We start from the raw sequence: 16,470 nt of genomic DNA, 5'->3' as shown, positions 1-16,470 counted from the left end.
AGACCTGGATTCAGACCCTTGGTTGGGAAGATCCCCTTGAGAAGGGAAAGTCTTTACCCACTTCAGTATTCTGGCCTGGAGAATTCCATGGATTGTATGTATAGTCCATGGAGTCGCAAAAAGCCAGACACGATGGAGTAACTTTTACTTTCACTAAAATGCCTTGAGGAATCAATTATTCTATTCTGCTTATGTAATACATCATCACACAAGGCCCAATGCTGCCATTTACTAGTTCTGTGAGCTTGGGTAAGTTGTTTACCCTTTCTAAACTTCAGTTATCTCATCTGTGAGATGGGCATGTTAAGAATTTTTCTATGGAGCAAATGAGCAAAGCCTATAAAAAGAAACTAGAAGAACATAAGGCAGTCTATGGGTGTTCAGAGTAATTGGTGTACTGAATAGAACGTGGCAGTTCTCCAATGCAACAAGCACTGATCGAGTCTGTTCTAAAATTTTCCACAGGTAATTATACAATATGGTAGAGAACTCAGAAACAATCCTGATTTTCAGCCAATGGCAGGGACAGGAGTGGAGGACAGTCTGCTGCCAACTCCACCTTTCTGCCCAATATAAAGTCAGCAAGCACACAGTCAAAAAACACCCCTGTGCCAACAGGTGTAGGGCAAGGTTGTGCCAACTCTCCCTTCCTTTCTGTACACAGCACGGTGTGTGTATGCATGGCCGGGAGGGAGACTGACTAATATTTCTAGGTACTTAACATATATTATTTCTTTTAATATGATTTCTATTTTTATATATCTGGTGATTGAAGCTTAGATACATTACGATAACTCTGATAGAAACTGACTATTCTGTGTGATACCAAACCATTTCCCTACACCTGTGTATCTCAAATTTTAGCAAGTCTATGGAATTTTCCCAGGAGTTTGGTAAAAAGCAATTTTCCTGACTCTCCATCCCTAGAGATTCTTTTTTATTTTTTACATTTCAAAAGTATGATAACACATTTACACAAGACTTGGAAAATACAGAATAAAGTTACATGGAGTTTCACTCTATTACAATTATTTTTTAAGTAGATAAACTAAGATTTTTAGTTGGAGTTTCAACATAAAACTCTCAAAAATTAACTGAATATACAGAGAAGTAGAAGGATATAGTAGACCTGAAAAGCACCATGAACCAATTCAACATAATTAAGATTTATACAATTTTCACACAACAATAGGATACAAATTCTATTCAAGTTCCTGTAGACTAGAAACTTCTATCCCTAGAGATTCTGAGTCCACAGGGCTGGGTTTGAGGTTTGGCATCCATTTTTAAGTCTCAGCTGATGCTGATGTAGGTGCCCTAGGCTTTTTTTCTGCTAAATATTTCCTGGTCTCTTCTTTCCTTTCTGTTGCTACTCTGTGGTTCTAGTTCAGGCTGTCTCCATCTCACCCATTATTAAAACAGACTCTAACTGTCTAGGGTTGCCTCCTTTTGGAAATTTATTCCAAAATAAATTGAGTGACCTGCTAAAGTTCTAATCTAACCTTTCTAAAATCCTCCAAAGCCTCTCCACTGCCCTCTGGGTTAGATCTGAGTCCCGACTTCCTCTTGGACTTCCTGGCTGACACCTGTAACTTTGTGCTTAAGCTCCTGTATTTGTCACACAAAGCTTCTTTGGCTTCCCTGCACACAATGGGCTGCCTCCTGTCTTTAGATGCCTTCCCCTCAGCTTCCATGAGTTTTTCTATCCTTTTACACTAGATTCTATTGATCCTTCAAGGCTCAGTTGGGGCATTATCCCCACTGAGAACTTGCCTGCGCACTTCAAGAGAGGCTTAAGTATTCCAGATCTGAGTTCAAATAGTAGCTTGACCTCACTTCCCATTCAGAGCTTAGAAGATTCTATTTGTCATGTGCTTACATGTTTATCTCTGCAGAATATAGGGCTTCTCAGGTGGCTCAGTGGTATTCACGCCCATGCAGTAGCCGCAGGAGATGCGGGTTCCATCTCTGGGTGGGGAAGGTCCCCTGGAGGAGGGCATGGCAACCCACTCCAGTATTCTTGCCTGGAAAATCCCATGGACAGAGGAGCCTGGCAGGCTACAATCTATGGGGTTGCAGTCAGACACGACTGAGGCGACTGAGCACCTGCAGAATATTTTGATTCCTACAGGCTAGAACCCTGTCCTACTCATGGTGTACTTTCATTGCCTAAATTGGTACGTGGCACCCAGTATAGCCTCAACAAATATCTGTTAAACTAAAGCCTAAAACACTGAAAACTGAAATCATCAGAGAGGAGAAAATGCCATGAGCAAGTGAATTTATTATATTTCAATTTACCATATTCCTTCCAACATTCCTGAAGTGAAAGTGTTAGCCTAATATAATCAGGCAGGGAAAATAACATTGGATTTCAAAGTATTTTGAAAGATTTACAACTTTTGTACCTTTTTCCTCCTGGGGATGAGGTTGATCAAACATATTCAAGAGTCAACATATACAAAACCAAAGTGTTTTAAAAATATAAATAAGGTAAAAGAACTGAACAAACTAAAACATATTGTAAAAATGAATATGCATACATGTGTAGTGGACAGATTTTATCAGTTGTAAATTATACTAAATTTGGTAACATAAGGTTGTAGATTAACTTGGTTGGTTGAACAATGGTAGTTTTTGGAGCTAGGAGGGAGGTGACCCAAGGGCATATAAGGAACATGACTTATTCTCCATCCCATTCCACACACTAGTAGTTTCCTCATTAATAACTTGACAAATAAATACCCTATGGGCAATAAGTAAAAGCATGTGTATTTATTCACTAAAAAATGTTCGTTGAGTTCAGCTTTCAAGGTTGAGAGAGGGACCCTCCTTACATATATCAGAGAATGAAACTCAACTGTAGGCCCCTCTGAGAGCCACCTGCAGAAAAGCCATTTGTGTATCTTTAATCAGAGAATCACATGGCTCTCAGTGGACATGGGAGCCCAAGGTCTGGACAAATGTGATGATCACATTCAAAGGAAAATGTAGGGAGTTGGCATCTCTTCCCAGACTGGGCTGGTCTGGTGAGATGGCAGAATTTCCTGGACACAACCCTGTTTTGGTTCTTTACATAAAAATGTTAGCCTGGTTAAACCACCCTGCATGCAGTACAGGCAAAGAATCAGAGGAGGAAGACCAGTGCCAAGAAGTCCAACCGGGAAACTGACAGAGGGCCTGGAGGAGGGGAGTGATAATGAACAACTCGAGGGGCAGCCGGTATTGAGTCTATGAACTTTGAGGGGAAATGTCGCCTTCCCAAAAGCAAGTATGAGGTGGTATGCTTCTCCTTTCACCCCACCTTTCTGAATCTCTGGACATCTGAGCTCTTCCCTGGGCTCTGGCCATCCAAAAGCTATCTCTATTAAGGAGTTTCCCCATTTTTCGAGAGTAGAAATGACTTTTCCCTTGAAACTCAAAATATCACTTTGAAGCTGCTACAAAAGCAATCCTCATAACTCATCCTGGTGAAACAAACATAATTCCTACATTGCTGACAAAACACTGTCAGGTCACTTTTCTGATACACGATTTGATGGCAGGCTCTGCTACTAACTCTGTGTGCTCCAGAAAAATGATTCTTAGTTTCTTCATCTGTAAATGACATATTAGGACCCAATGACTGTATGGAAATTTCCAAGAGGGTATGAAACAGAACTTAAACTTCTTAATGCCAGCTCCAGTTTGATTCAGGGAGATTGCCAGGATTCTGTCACCAATAGTTCCATCTTTGCCCCTACCCCTCTCTACCGAATATTTCGAACTATGATTCCGGAGAAGACTCTTGAGAGTCCCTTGGACTGCAAGGAGATCAAACCAGTCAATCCTTAAGGAAATCAACCCTAAATATTCATTGGAAGGACTCACTGGGAAAAGCTCTGATGCTGGGAAAGATTGAGGGCAGGAGAAGGGGCAACAGAGGAGCATATGGTTGGATGGCATCATCGACACGGTGGCCATGAGCTTGAGCAAACTCTGGGACATAGTGATGAACAGGGAAGCCTGGTGTGCTGCAGTCCATGGGGTCACAAAGAGTCAACATGACTTAGAGACTGAATAACAACAACAATAACTCATCTCTCCCAGTCAACATCCCCTCTGAAAAGGAGCTCAAGGCTTTAGAAAAGGACACAGAATATTAGGTCAGATGTCCAAGGATGATGGTCCTCTTCGATCTCTTCAGCCACACTCTTCTCCTTTCCTTTCTTCACTGTTTTACATTCAGATTTTCAGAATCTCACACCCAGAATACTGCTTTAGTTATCTCAATATTTCCCACCACTGGTCTTTCTCCCCTCCAATCTGTCATTCCCATGGTTGACAGACTGATCTCTTGGAAACCTACTTTTGATCATTCACTTACCTTTCCTCTAAACAGGGTGGAAGGAGAAGCCAGTATGTGTCTGGTAGACATTGTGCTAGGGGCCCAAAGATGAGTAAGTTTGGAGGTCTGCGTGGGAGTGATGTTTGGGCAGCAGTTTAGGTACATTAAGGGTGGAAAATCAGAGAAAATCACTAGGTTGGGTCTGGTCACAACCATTAAAATTCTTCACTGTCTACAGGATGAAGTACAAGTTTCCTGGAAAATATAAGGCACTATAACTGACTTGAGTCACTCTGCAGTTCTGAGGCCTTTCATTCTTCACTAACTGCTTCCTGCAATGGAAGCAACCATGTTCTACTTCCTATGTGTCCTGTATCCTATTCCTCTGCCACTGCCCATCCCTTGAAAACTTTACTAATCCTTCAAGGCTCCCCAATTCAAATTCCTCCAGCTTCCAAGCCAGAATCAAGTTCAGAGGAGCCTGAACTTCGGAGCAAGTTTCCCACCCCTCCTGTTTGGTATGAATTACTTCCTCTCTGGGGGGACCCATTCTCTTCCCCAGTAGCCCTGCTCCTTTCGGGCAGCGACCTGACTAACTCATCTTGGTCCACGCCGCCCAGAAAGCTGCCCTGTATAGGCAACAATACCTTTGTTGTTGTTGTTTAGCTGCTGAGTCATGCCTGACTCATCGCAACTCCGTGGACTGTAACCGGCCAGGCTCCTCTGTCCATGGGATTTCCCAGGCAAGAATACTGTGGTGGGTTGCTGTTTCCTTCTCCAGGGTATCTTCCCAATCCAGGGAACAAACTCATATCTCCTGCATTGGCAGGCAGATTCTTTATCACTGAGCCACCTGGGAAGCCCATATAGGCACCTAATAAAGGTTTATTAAATAACTGAATAAACATGTTTTCTAAGACTTCATTTTACTCTGGTAGACCACAACAGAGAAAAGTGTGTGGACTCCACGCTCCCTTTGGAAGAGTTCTCATACACAAAGATGCACTTCATCGAGAAATCAGCTTTCGCCTTTCAGAATTTAAGTTTTTGTCCAAATTAGTTTTTGACAAAGCTAAACCCAATTCAATTTATTTCTTCATTTTGCTTAAAATGCACAAGTGTGACATGGTCTTAATAAGGGAGAGAGTTATGCTATAGTAAATGGATTAAGGATTTTGGAATCAATTAGACATGAGTTCAGATTTCTTCACCTCACCAAGCCTCAGTTTATTCAAATCTATAAAGGGAATAAATGATGTCCCTTCAAGTTTTGCTGTGGTGATTAAGAGATATAGATGTAAGTTGTCTAGGTTTTTACAATGGTACTCCTACTATTGACACTTCGAATAACAGACATCTCTAACTTCTGTTTCATACCTGCCAGTGGATAAAGGACTAGTCATTTATTTGTAGCCTATCTTATTTTAGAAAGGATTTACAATGCAAAGAGGACCCTTATAATTGCACATTGCTGATATTTAGTAAGAGTGTTAATAATAATTCTTTTATATTCTTTCAGACATGTATTTTCCTTCCTTAAATTATTGAGATTTTAAAATAAAAATTAAACAAAACAGCATAAATCACTAAATACCACTGACTTTTCAATGTAAAAAGAGCTTGATTCTGAAGACTAAATGTCTCAGTAAATAACAGAATGGCTGACTAGAAAATTGATAAAAAGTTAGAACAGTGAAAGAAATTAAGGTGGTGATTAAGTTTTCACCAGAGGCTAGTTTGAACAGAGATGCATTAGAAATTTAACTGACATTCTCAGGAAAGCTTGGGTGCACTGAGATCTGGGGAACTGAGGTGGTTCTCAAGCAGATCTATTCAAACTGATGGCCACTTTGAGCCCGGTTATGGGTAAGCTGGAATTATCTGGATTACCGTCACAATGGTCCTCTTGTTTTTCCATGTGTAGACACAGACCTCATGAAGACATGTGGTATTTCATTTGTAGCAAATGGGCATTTAGGAATGGAGAGCCTCAGATTTCCTCATGGATACTCTCCAAACTCAGTAAGCTTCAAAGCTCATAGCCAGACTTTCCACACAAACTTCCCAACCTTCCAGATCTTCCTGGTCAGCCCCACTAGCCAAAACTCCCATCACACCATCCTCACCATCCATCTGGAGTCTCTGATCTGCAAGGTCTTACTCCAAAATGCCTACACTTTCCACCTTCATGTTCGTGCTATTTCCTATGTGTGGTAAACTCTTACTCAAACTTCAAAATCTCACTCAAATAGTACCTTCTCTTTATAGCCTTCTCCCTTATCCAAGTCATAATTAGTGGCTCTCTCCTTCTTCTGACTTTCAAGAAAAGAAAGGATAGTATGAAGAAATGAGAAAGGCAAATGTTCTACTGTCAAACTAAATTGAATTTAAACCTGACTTTTGTACTTACTGTGTGATCTTAGGTAAATTAGTTAATCTTCCTGAGGCACAATCTCCTGGTATTTAAAACAGAGATTGATTCGCTAAATTTGGGCTTCCCAGGTGGCAATAGTGGTAAAGAATCCACCTGCTAATGCAGGAAAAGCAAGAGACAGGAGTTCTCTGGGTTGGGAAGATCCTCTGGAGGAGGAAGTGGCAACCCACTCCAGTATTCTTGCCTGGAAAATCCCATGGACAGAGGAGCCTGGTGGGCTACAGTCCATGGGCCTGCAAAGAGTAGGACACAACTAAGCGACTGAGCGCGTGCGCGTGCACACATACACACACACACACACACAGGGATCATCAGTGATATTGTGTTGCCATTGTTTGCTTGCTTATATATCTTTTCTGTGAGCTCTGAAGTAGGAAAGACTTTGTCTTTTTAATCATCCGGCTGCCCCACGAGGCACCTAGCCTAGTACCTAATGTTTTGTAGAACTCAATTTTCAAACATTAATGAATGTTTAATTATTCATTCATAATTCCTATATTCATAATTCCTCTATTCATAATTGAGGAAAAGTAACTCAAGCACTCTAAGTTCTTCTTTTATGAAGTGCTCTCTAGTCATTCCCACATCCATGAAGTCAAATCCCCATAGCTCTTGTACACACTATTAATAAGGCTCTTGTCACAGCCCATTTTACACATACTAATTGATTCTAAGATCCTCCAGGGCAGTGGCCACAGCTTTCACTCTGTTTAAAAAACTTTTTTAAAAAATGCTTTGGCCACACCATATGGCATGTGGGTTCTTAGTTAGCCCACCAGGTATCAAACACGTGCCTCTTGCATTGGAAGCGTGGAGTCCCAACCACTGGACTGCCAGAGAAGTCCCCATGGCTTTCACTCTGAATCCCCAACAATTCACAATGTTCTGTCGATACCAACTAATGATAATGTTACTTAAATATCCCATCCTCTTCCTCATTTCAAATAGTTTTCCTTTTCAGTTTACGCTGCATTTACCCCTGGGTTTCAGAGACTGAGGCCTCTGTAACAATGACTAATTTCTGTAGTTTTTGTCCAAGGCTCAAAGTGAGTGGCATCTCCTGACTTTCTTAACTCTCCATTGGAGAGTGGGTCTGTCCTTTCTTCAGTCTTAATTGTCTTATCTTTCTCTTATTGTCCTTTATGTTCTACTTCAGGATGAGAATCTTCTCATTGATGTACTATTTTTGTGGGGACTTGGAAAACTGTGGTTTATTGTTTCTTAATTAATAGGCTCATGGAGAATTACTGCTGGAAGGCACCTTAAAAATCACTGAATCCAGGGATCTCAAGCAGAGAACAATTCCCAATAGTGTGTTAGGTGCTGAGATCATATATGGCCTCAGAATCATTTTCAACACATTTTCTAGTTAGAGACATCAATTCATCAGTGTACATAGGAGGTGAAACTTCTTTGACATCCCTGATATAGTTCAAAGCCGCTACTTTGCTAATGACGTCCAAAGAGCAGTGATGACTCAGTAATAAACTGACACCAGAACTCAGGTACCTGATTCTCATGACTTTCAGTTCAGGGTTTCCCTTTCCACGTGATCACTGCTTCTCCTTCAACAGCCACTCAAGTCCTAGGGTTTATATTCTATTCATTGGCTCGTACCTAATCATATTCAACAGTATGATTAAAAAAACACAACACACAAGTTTTGTCCTTATTAAAAAGGCATCTGGGCTCTCACTGATGTTATAAGCTCTTAAGGGGAAGGGCCTGTGCTACCTTTGTATCTTTCACAAGTTCTAATCCTGTGTCTGGCACATGGTAGGTATTCAATGAAAATTCTTTGATATATACCCAACTACATGAAACAAACCGGAAATCTGTCCTAAAATTCTCACCAAGAATCACTGAAAAATCTTACCCCTTTGTATGGAGACAGTATTTGTTTGAAAGATTTCCATGCATGATGACATATTCCCTCACTATTTTTTAGAGTGACATCATGTTTAAATAAATTCCCTTTCACCAGAATGTATTAGGGGAATGAAAATCATTATGTCAATGACTAGGCTGCCCAGTGAAACTTCTGCTTAAAAATACAAAGGGCAGTGTTGTGATTTAGGGCTCAAAAGTCCTGAGAAATGATAGCTTTTCTTTTTGCTTTCATGGTGACAAATGACCTAAATTTGTGGTTCTGCGTGATGCTCACAAGTCAAAAATGTTAGGACAGCAAAGTAAAGGAAAGGATATGAAGAGAAAGAGAATGGGAAAGCAGAAGGTGGGGAAAGGTATTTTACAATACAGCAATACGATTCTTGTATTATCACTTAAAAATAGATTAACAAAAACTTTACAACCCACAACTTACATCATACAACAGGAAAGATTAAATGCTTTCCCCTTAAGGTCAGGAACAGAACAGTTAGCTACTTTCATACAAACTATACAGGAAGTTCTAGCCAAGGCAATCAGTTATGATAAAGAAATAAAAGTCACCTAGATTGAAAAAAAATAAGTAAAACTCTCTTTTTACATATAATATGACCTTGTAGATAGAAAATCCTGAGGAATCCACCAAAAAGCTATTACAATTAATAAATGGATTCAGCAAGGTAGCAAGGTATAAGGTTGATATACACAATAATTACATTTCTATATACTTGCAATGAACTATCAAAAAATAAAACTAAGAAAACAATTCATGTGCAAAAGAATGAAATTACAATCCTACTTCATATCGTACACAATAACTGATGCAAAGTGGATCAACCTAAATGTAAAAGCTAAAAGTATAAGACTCAGAAGAAAATATGGACGTCTTCATGGCCTTGGTTTTTTAGATATAATACCAAAGAAAGTAGCAAAAGAAAAAATAGGTAAATTGAACTCTATCAAAATCAAAAAATTTTGTACACCAAAAGACATTCTGAAGGGAGACAACTCATAGAATGGGAGAAAATATTTGGAAAATGTGTATTTAATAAGAGATTAATATTTGGAATATACAAAGAACTTCTACAGCTCAGCAACAGCAAAGGAATGTCATTTAAAAAATGAGCAAAGGACCCGAAAAGACACTTCTCCAAAGAAGATATACAACTGGTCAATAAGCACATGAAAAGATGTTTAATACCAATGGTAATTAGGGAAATAAAAAATCACAACCACAATGAGATACCACTTCAGACCAAACAGGAGGACTATAAGCAGAAAGACGTAGAATAACAAGTGCTGGCAAGGATGGAGAGAAACTGGAACCCTCAAACACTGACGGTGAGAATGCAGAATGTTACAGTTGCCTTGGAAACAGTCTGGCAGTTCCCCAGAATGTTAAACACAGCATTATCACATGACCCAGGAATTCCACTCCTAAGTACATGCCCAATGGAAGTAAGAGTATATTTCTATATAAAAATCCATACACAAATGTTGATAGCAGCCATTATTCATAATTGCCCCGAAGTGGAAACAACACAAATTTCCACCAACTGCTTCATGGATACATTTAGATGAGTATATCCATACAATGGAATATTGTTGGGCAATGAAAAGAAAAGAAGTGCTTCTATAGGCTACAACATAGAGGCACTTTGAGAACCTTATGTCAAGTGAAAGAAGCAGTCACAGAAGACCACACAGTATGTAACGCCACTTGTATGACCTATACAGAACGGGCGAACCTGTGGAGACAGAGTAGATCAGTGGTCCCCTAGGGCTAGGTCAGAGGGCTGGGGAGAGGGGAGTGACTGCTGCCGGGTTTCTTTGTGGGGTGAGGAAATATTCTAAAGTTGACTGTGGTGATGGTTGCATAACCCTAAATTTCATTTGTTAATTTTCTTCTTTTCTATGTCTGTCACAACAATCCATGTATTCACTTAGATGATCCATCTGTATATTTCCATGACCACTGTCCTGATTTATAATGTGTAAAGGATTAGATATATCTTATGATGAGCAGGCATCTTTTATAGAATCTAGCCTTTGAAAATGTTTTTTTTTTTTTAAAGAAAAAAGTTAGAGAAATAAAAATACCCAAACTATCTTTTTTCTTCTTCACTACAGTCATTATATCACCTTTATAATACATCATTTCTGCTGATCACTAGCAGCTTTACCCCCGATATTTAGTATATTTATTATAGATCTATTTCATCAGAAATCACGTCATGGCTTTTAGCAAAACATTTTTAACAGTGATCCACTGTCTTGTAGCTCCATAATCTGTCTGTTACTGAAAGCTTACATGCTAATTTTAGTTAAATCCATGGCAACCTAGAGAACTTAATGTTTCAATTATTTTGTACCTACCCCTTTTGAATCAATCACTCCAGGTTTTGCATTAAACTTCACTGTCTTCAATCGGGCACGTTCCTTTCTTTCCACCCTAAGGAAAATGGAAAATAAAGAGTCTATCACATGGCAAGGCATTTATGATTTTAAATTCCTTATCCAATGAAGAATACCTCTTCTTATCCTTCAGATAAAATAAAATGTTTTAAAATATTTCTGTTTCTTTGTTAGTATAAAAAGTCTTTGTATAACATCTCTAAGCTGCTAACACATCCGTTGCAATTTTTGTGTTACATGTACTGAATCGTCACATATTTGGAAGGAATAAAAACCTAATATTTGCTATTTAAATGCCTGAATCAATCAGAATCTACTTCAAGAAATCACAGTCCAGAGACACGAACCCCTAAAGTGGAGGCGAAGTAAACTCTCCTCTCCTAATGTCCTTTTCTGTTTGCGTCCTTTTCCTTTCCTTCTCTTTAAGAAAGCTGGGGTGTTTACTTTTACCTCAAACCAAATATGTTATCATCTTGAACTTTTCCTTTGCCCAGTGTCCTTCTGCTACCATCTCTGCAGTTTTTGTTATTTTACCTTCATTCATTCATCAAGCACTTATTGAAAGCCTATCCTGTATCAAGTAAGGTGTTGGGGGAAAAAAAAAATTAAAAAGCATGACTTCAGTGAAGGCATAGTAATGTCTTCTTGGAGGGGACAGAGGCATAAAAAGACAGATACTACTGCACAATAAGACTGCTGATAGCAAGGTGAGTGGGCACATCTATCTATCTCATTGGAGGGCGATAAGGAGTGGAAAGCAATGGGGAAGGCTTCTTGGAGAAGGAGTACATTTCTGTGAGACTTAAATGGTGAGAGAGAGCTTGTCAGTGGGAAAAGTTCAAGGAGAGTCTCCCAGACAGAAGGGAGGAACAACATGTACCATGACCTGAAGTTATAATCAAGCTAAAGATTGCAGGAAGATTCTGATACAGAGTACCTACAGCACAGGGACATGAGGCTGGGGAGCTGGCGGGGCCTCCTTTATAATATAGAGGGGATCCCTATATTAAGGACATGGGGCTTTCCCTTGGGAGTCCTTGCTACTTATTAGAGGCTATAAAGCCAAGAAACGATAGACTAGACTAGTATTTTAAATAAGTGACTCTGGGGGAGGAGGATGATGGGTTGGAGGAGGGAAGGAACAGTGGGAAGCAGGAAGCCTATTAAGAAGCTATTGCCATAATCCAGGCAAGAAATGATGAGGATAATGAAGTGGAGGAGAGGGAAGAGTTTGAGAAACATTAATAAAATAAAGTTGGCAGGTCTTGTGTCTATTTGGAAGATGGAGTTGAAACGAGAAGCTAAATATTTCTCCGATTTTTTTTTTTTGAGCCTCTCTAATTAGACATGATTGTTCTGTCCTCCAAGCCCCACAACACTTGTCTGTTTGTCTTCGTTGCTGTTATCTCTTGTTTCCTTCTGTGCTGTTTATTTTTGAGTTGCACATAAAAGGCTCTATGTTCCTTGAGGGCAAGTCCACATATGACTCAGAGTATTACAGCAAGGCCTCAGTAAATTTTAACAGCTGAACTAAATTAATATTAATTGCATTGTTTAGCAATTTTAGCATCACTCTATTTAAATGTGGCTAGGTCCAATTTCTATTACTTTTTTAAAAAATTTTATTTTATTTTTAAACTTTACAAAATTGTATTAGTTTTGCCATGTGGCTAGGTCTAATATCAAAAATGGGGAAAGAAAAAAAGAGAGGAAAAACCCCTGAATCTACAGAAACGTTAAGGGTTTATGAAATCTAAGCTATTCATAGATCAATAATTAACAACATACTTCTCTTTGAGAGTTATTTTGTGTTTCCAGCTGAAACACATTGAAGATCAGGGTTTCTATAGTTACAGAATGGAGTTTCAGAATATATTTATTTTGGTATGAGAGTAGAATATCTGAGTGGAAACAGATGAGCAAAATTCTTCAAATCTAACCTCAGATATTAAAGCAGTATGTTCCACCGAGAGTTTCGACCTGCGCCCAACATACAACAGTTGAGAGGAGAGCAAGGAAGACTTCACATAAGGTAAGTAGCAAAGTGCAAAGATGCTCACTGTGAAAATGTCTGCTCTGAGCTTCTTCAGCTTTTCTCAGTTTTAATCCAAGTGCAAATGCTAATTGGTATTCATCTCTTTGGGCCCTTCTGAAATTGCTGTTACAGCCCCGACCTTCTCCTAGCCTACTTATGGGAAACACCAGTCCATCAGGGGATGCCAGAATGACACTCAGAGAGTACCTGGTTACTTGATTAGTCTACGAAAATAAATTCTGCATAAAGTGAGAGAGCTCACATGGGCCCCAAACATAAATGAGGCTGAACTCAATATTCTCTTCTAAGAATTGCTTAGACAGAGCATTCTAACATTTCCCCCTTGGTTTCTAAGTTCATGCCGTCCATGTTCCTTCAGAAATGTTTCTATTAGGCCACATTAGTGGTTCATCACTTAAAACAAGTTGCCGAGACTAAGTCAGATGAACAGGCAGACAGACAGAGACACACACACAAACACACCTAACGTGTGATATGGTTTATTACTGATCTTCAAACAAGCAACAAAAAAAAGTTAAAAAAAGAAAAAATTAAAGCCTTATTGTAGGAGTGGCCGATTTTGGTTCACTCAAGAAGGAAATCGGAAAGCCCTGATTTCTATTTGGGTTGGAAGTTTCATGAATAATAAAGACGATGATATAAGTGGTAACTGAAATTTTAACATATTATTATTAATGAAAAAGGCCTTCATATTTACATCGTTTATTTGGCCCTAACAATAACCAAGTGTGGTATTCTCAGTCCCATTTTATGGCTGGAAAAGCTAAGACTCAAAGCTTCGTAAATTAGAAAATGGTAGAAACAGTGTCTGACCCATGCATTCTGCTTGGGAAACGGTACTTAAGGACCTTCTACACTGCCCTTACCCAGTGAGAGACTGTAGAGGGTCACCCACAATTCATGACCGATATAGTTCCTTAGGAGTCAGGGCCTGCTGCTGCTGCTGCTGCTACGTCACTTCAGTCATGTCCGACTCTGTGCGACCCCATGGACTGCAGCCTACCAGTCTTCTCCGTCCATGGGATTCTCCAGGCAAGAACACAGGAGTGGGTTGCCATTTCCTTTGCATGAAAGTGGAAAGTGAAAGTGAAGCCGCTCAGTCATGTCCGACTCTTAGCGACCCCATGGACTGAAGCCTACCAGGCTCCTCCATCCATGGGATTTTCCAGGCAACAGTACTGGAGTCGGGTGCCATTGCCTTCTCTGGAGTCAGGGCCTACTTTCTCACAAATGATAACCATCCTCCTTCTTTGCATCCCAAATCCCGATTATCCTGAATTAAATAAACCATAACTAAATTCAAGCATTGAGTCACTGACATAATACCTGTTTTGACAGGCTGGCCTCAAAACTCAGAATAAATTTGCTTTTAGCACTGAAATTCAGGTTAGCTAGATGTCTGTTTGCAATCTGACAGCACAAACACTGGATTGATTTCTCTCCTCAGCAGTCTTTTCACATTTATTGCATCCCCAATCCTAGTTGTGTTTTTCCATCCCAGAGGCCCACACTAATGGCTTCTTGGGGGTCTCTGCAAATCTTTTCTTCTGGGTGGCAAGGGGTGTGGCTTATCTTTTTTCCTCACTTGCCTCAGCCCTGTCCTCTCTCCTAGTGCTTCTTGGGATGCATGTGGACAGTTTATTGCCAAGATCAGTTAGGGCTGAGAGATAGGTCCCTACATAATACTGTGCTTTTCTGAGCATCAAAAGCTCAAAATTTGGAGAAAGGAAAATGTATATCATTTGAGTAAGCACAAAAGTATTAGATGCACGCTAACCACCTTACCTATCTTATCTATAATCGGCACAATAATCCAGGGTTTAAGATGAAGCTGGGCAGATAGCAGGTGCTTAATCTTTGTTGGTAAATGAACGAAAGAATCATCGAAGAGGCTTACTGGTTCTTGACCTGGATGTGACACCTAAGGCTCAGAGAGTTGAAGTGACTTGCCCAAACAACCAATGTTTCTGAAAAAAACTTGCTGACCATTTCCTGACTTTTTTCCTTGGTAGGAATCTATGTACTGTTCTACTAAGTGAGACTCCTTGGGCAGAAATACATAATGTTAAGAACCATAGATCTTTACCTAAGGAATTGGTGGGTCACCTGTGTGGAAAGACTGACTCGTGATGAGAAGGACTGACATACTTCTCTCACACTCAAGAGGCAAGCAATTAATTAGATTGTTTAAGCAGAAATAATCCCCTCCGCCCTGGTTTGGTCACTGACCAAAATACTGAGAACTTAAACTGGATGGCAAAATTTGAGCAATCAGTTCTGACATCCAGCATCTCCAGAGAGCACCACATGGCCATGCTTTAATGAGCCCAACTGTCTTCCTCTGTCCTCTTACCCATCTCCCATCTGGCGTTTTCAGGTTCCCGCCAAACACACAATGAGGGCAGGCCCGCAGCGCCGGATGGTCAGAGCAGCATCTGGGGCTGGGCATCACTGTGCCTGTGACCCCCCAGGCCCTGCTGCAGCGAGGACTGAAACACCACACAGGTTACTGGCCACAGGCTTGCAGGGAAGCTAAGTGAATGAACACTTCCTCAGTGCTAGCTGCAAGCTGCCATCTGAGAGCCCAGTTACTGCGGGGCAACGAATAGAGACGTGGGTTAAGAAACGGGAACACATCCCAGTTTGGCTCTTCAGAAACTATGTAAACTCAGGAAAGAAAGATTCTGTGCTAAGAGCCCAGGTTTAGAAATCACACAAATATGCACTGGAATTCTCCATCTGCTACCTACTAGCTCTGTGACTTAGGGTAGGTCACTTAACCTCTTAGGATCTCAGGTTTCATGAGACTGGTGAAATTAGGATATTAAGACAGGTTTGAAAAATTATGGTGAATATTAAATAATACTAAAAATGGTTAGTACAGTATTTGAAAGGTATAAGAGCTTCTTGTCAAGGGCTTCTAGTATACCTTTTGGGTAGTGAAAAGCCATCTGGTCTTGCTACAGAGAGACCTAGGCCAGTGGCTGACTGTGCATCCTTGGGGAAGTTACTTGACTTCTCTGTCTTCAGTTTCCTTATGAAGCTTTTGTGAAGATTAAAGAAAATCTTATATTTGAAAGCACCAGCATAATATATGGTTTATCATCATATGGAATTCACTCCTCTGTCTGCTGCCCTTCCACTTCCCTTGGTACCTGCTATGGACTGAATGTTTGTGTCCACACAAAATTCCTATGTTGAAGCCTCAACCCCCAGGGTGGTGGTCTATGGTGGTGAGGCACTGGGAGGTAATAAGGTCATGAGGGTGGAGACCTCATAAATCAGATTAGTGGCCAAAAAGAAGAGACAGGAGAGAAAAGAGCGCTCTCTCTCTCTCAGCCACATGAGAAA

The 16,470-nt window shown here is 40.2% G+C and overlaps 1 protein-coding gene across 20 annotated transcripts in view; it reads right to left on the bottom strand.

The window, feature by feature from the left end:
* The window catches only part of DLG2 (discs large MAGUK scaffold protein 2), a 2,332,068-nt gene that overhangs the window by 60,490 nt on the left and 2,255,108 nt on the right, over window positions 1-16,470 (bottom strand). For all 20 annotated transcript variants that reach the window (XM_070783335.1, XM_070783336.1, XM_070783337.1 and 17 more), the window contains one exon: window positions 11,025-11,100. In XM_070783335.1, the coding sequence (XP_070639436.1) occupies window positions 11,025-11,100 (76 nt within the window). The remainder of the gene's footprint in view (window positions 1-11,024; window positions 11,101-16,470) is intronic.

The sequence above is a fragment of the Bos indicus genome, chromosome 29 (genome assembly GCF_029378745.1).
Source record: "Bos indicus isolate NIAB-ARS_2022 breed Sahiwal x Tharparkar chromosome 29, NIAB-ARS_B.indTharparkar_mat_pri_1.0, whole genome shotgun sequence".
Lineage (NCBI taxonomy): Eukaryota > Metazoa > Chordata > Mammalia > Artiodactyla > Bovidae > Bos > Bos indicus.
Note: the sequence above shows the minus strand (reverse complement) of the source record. Positions and strands in the feature narration are given on the sequence as shown.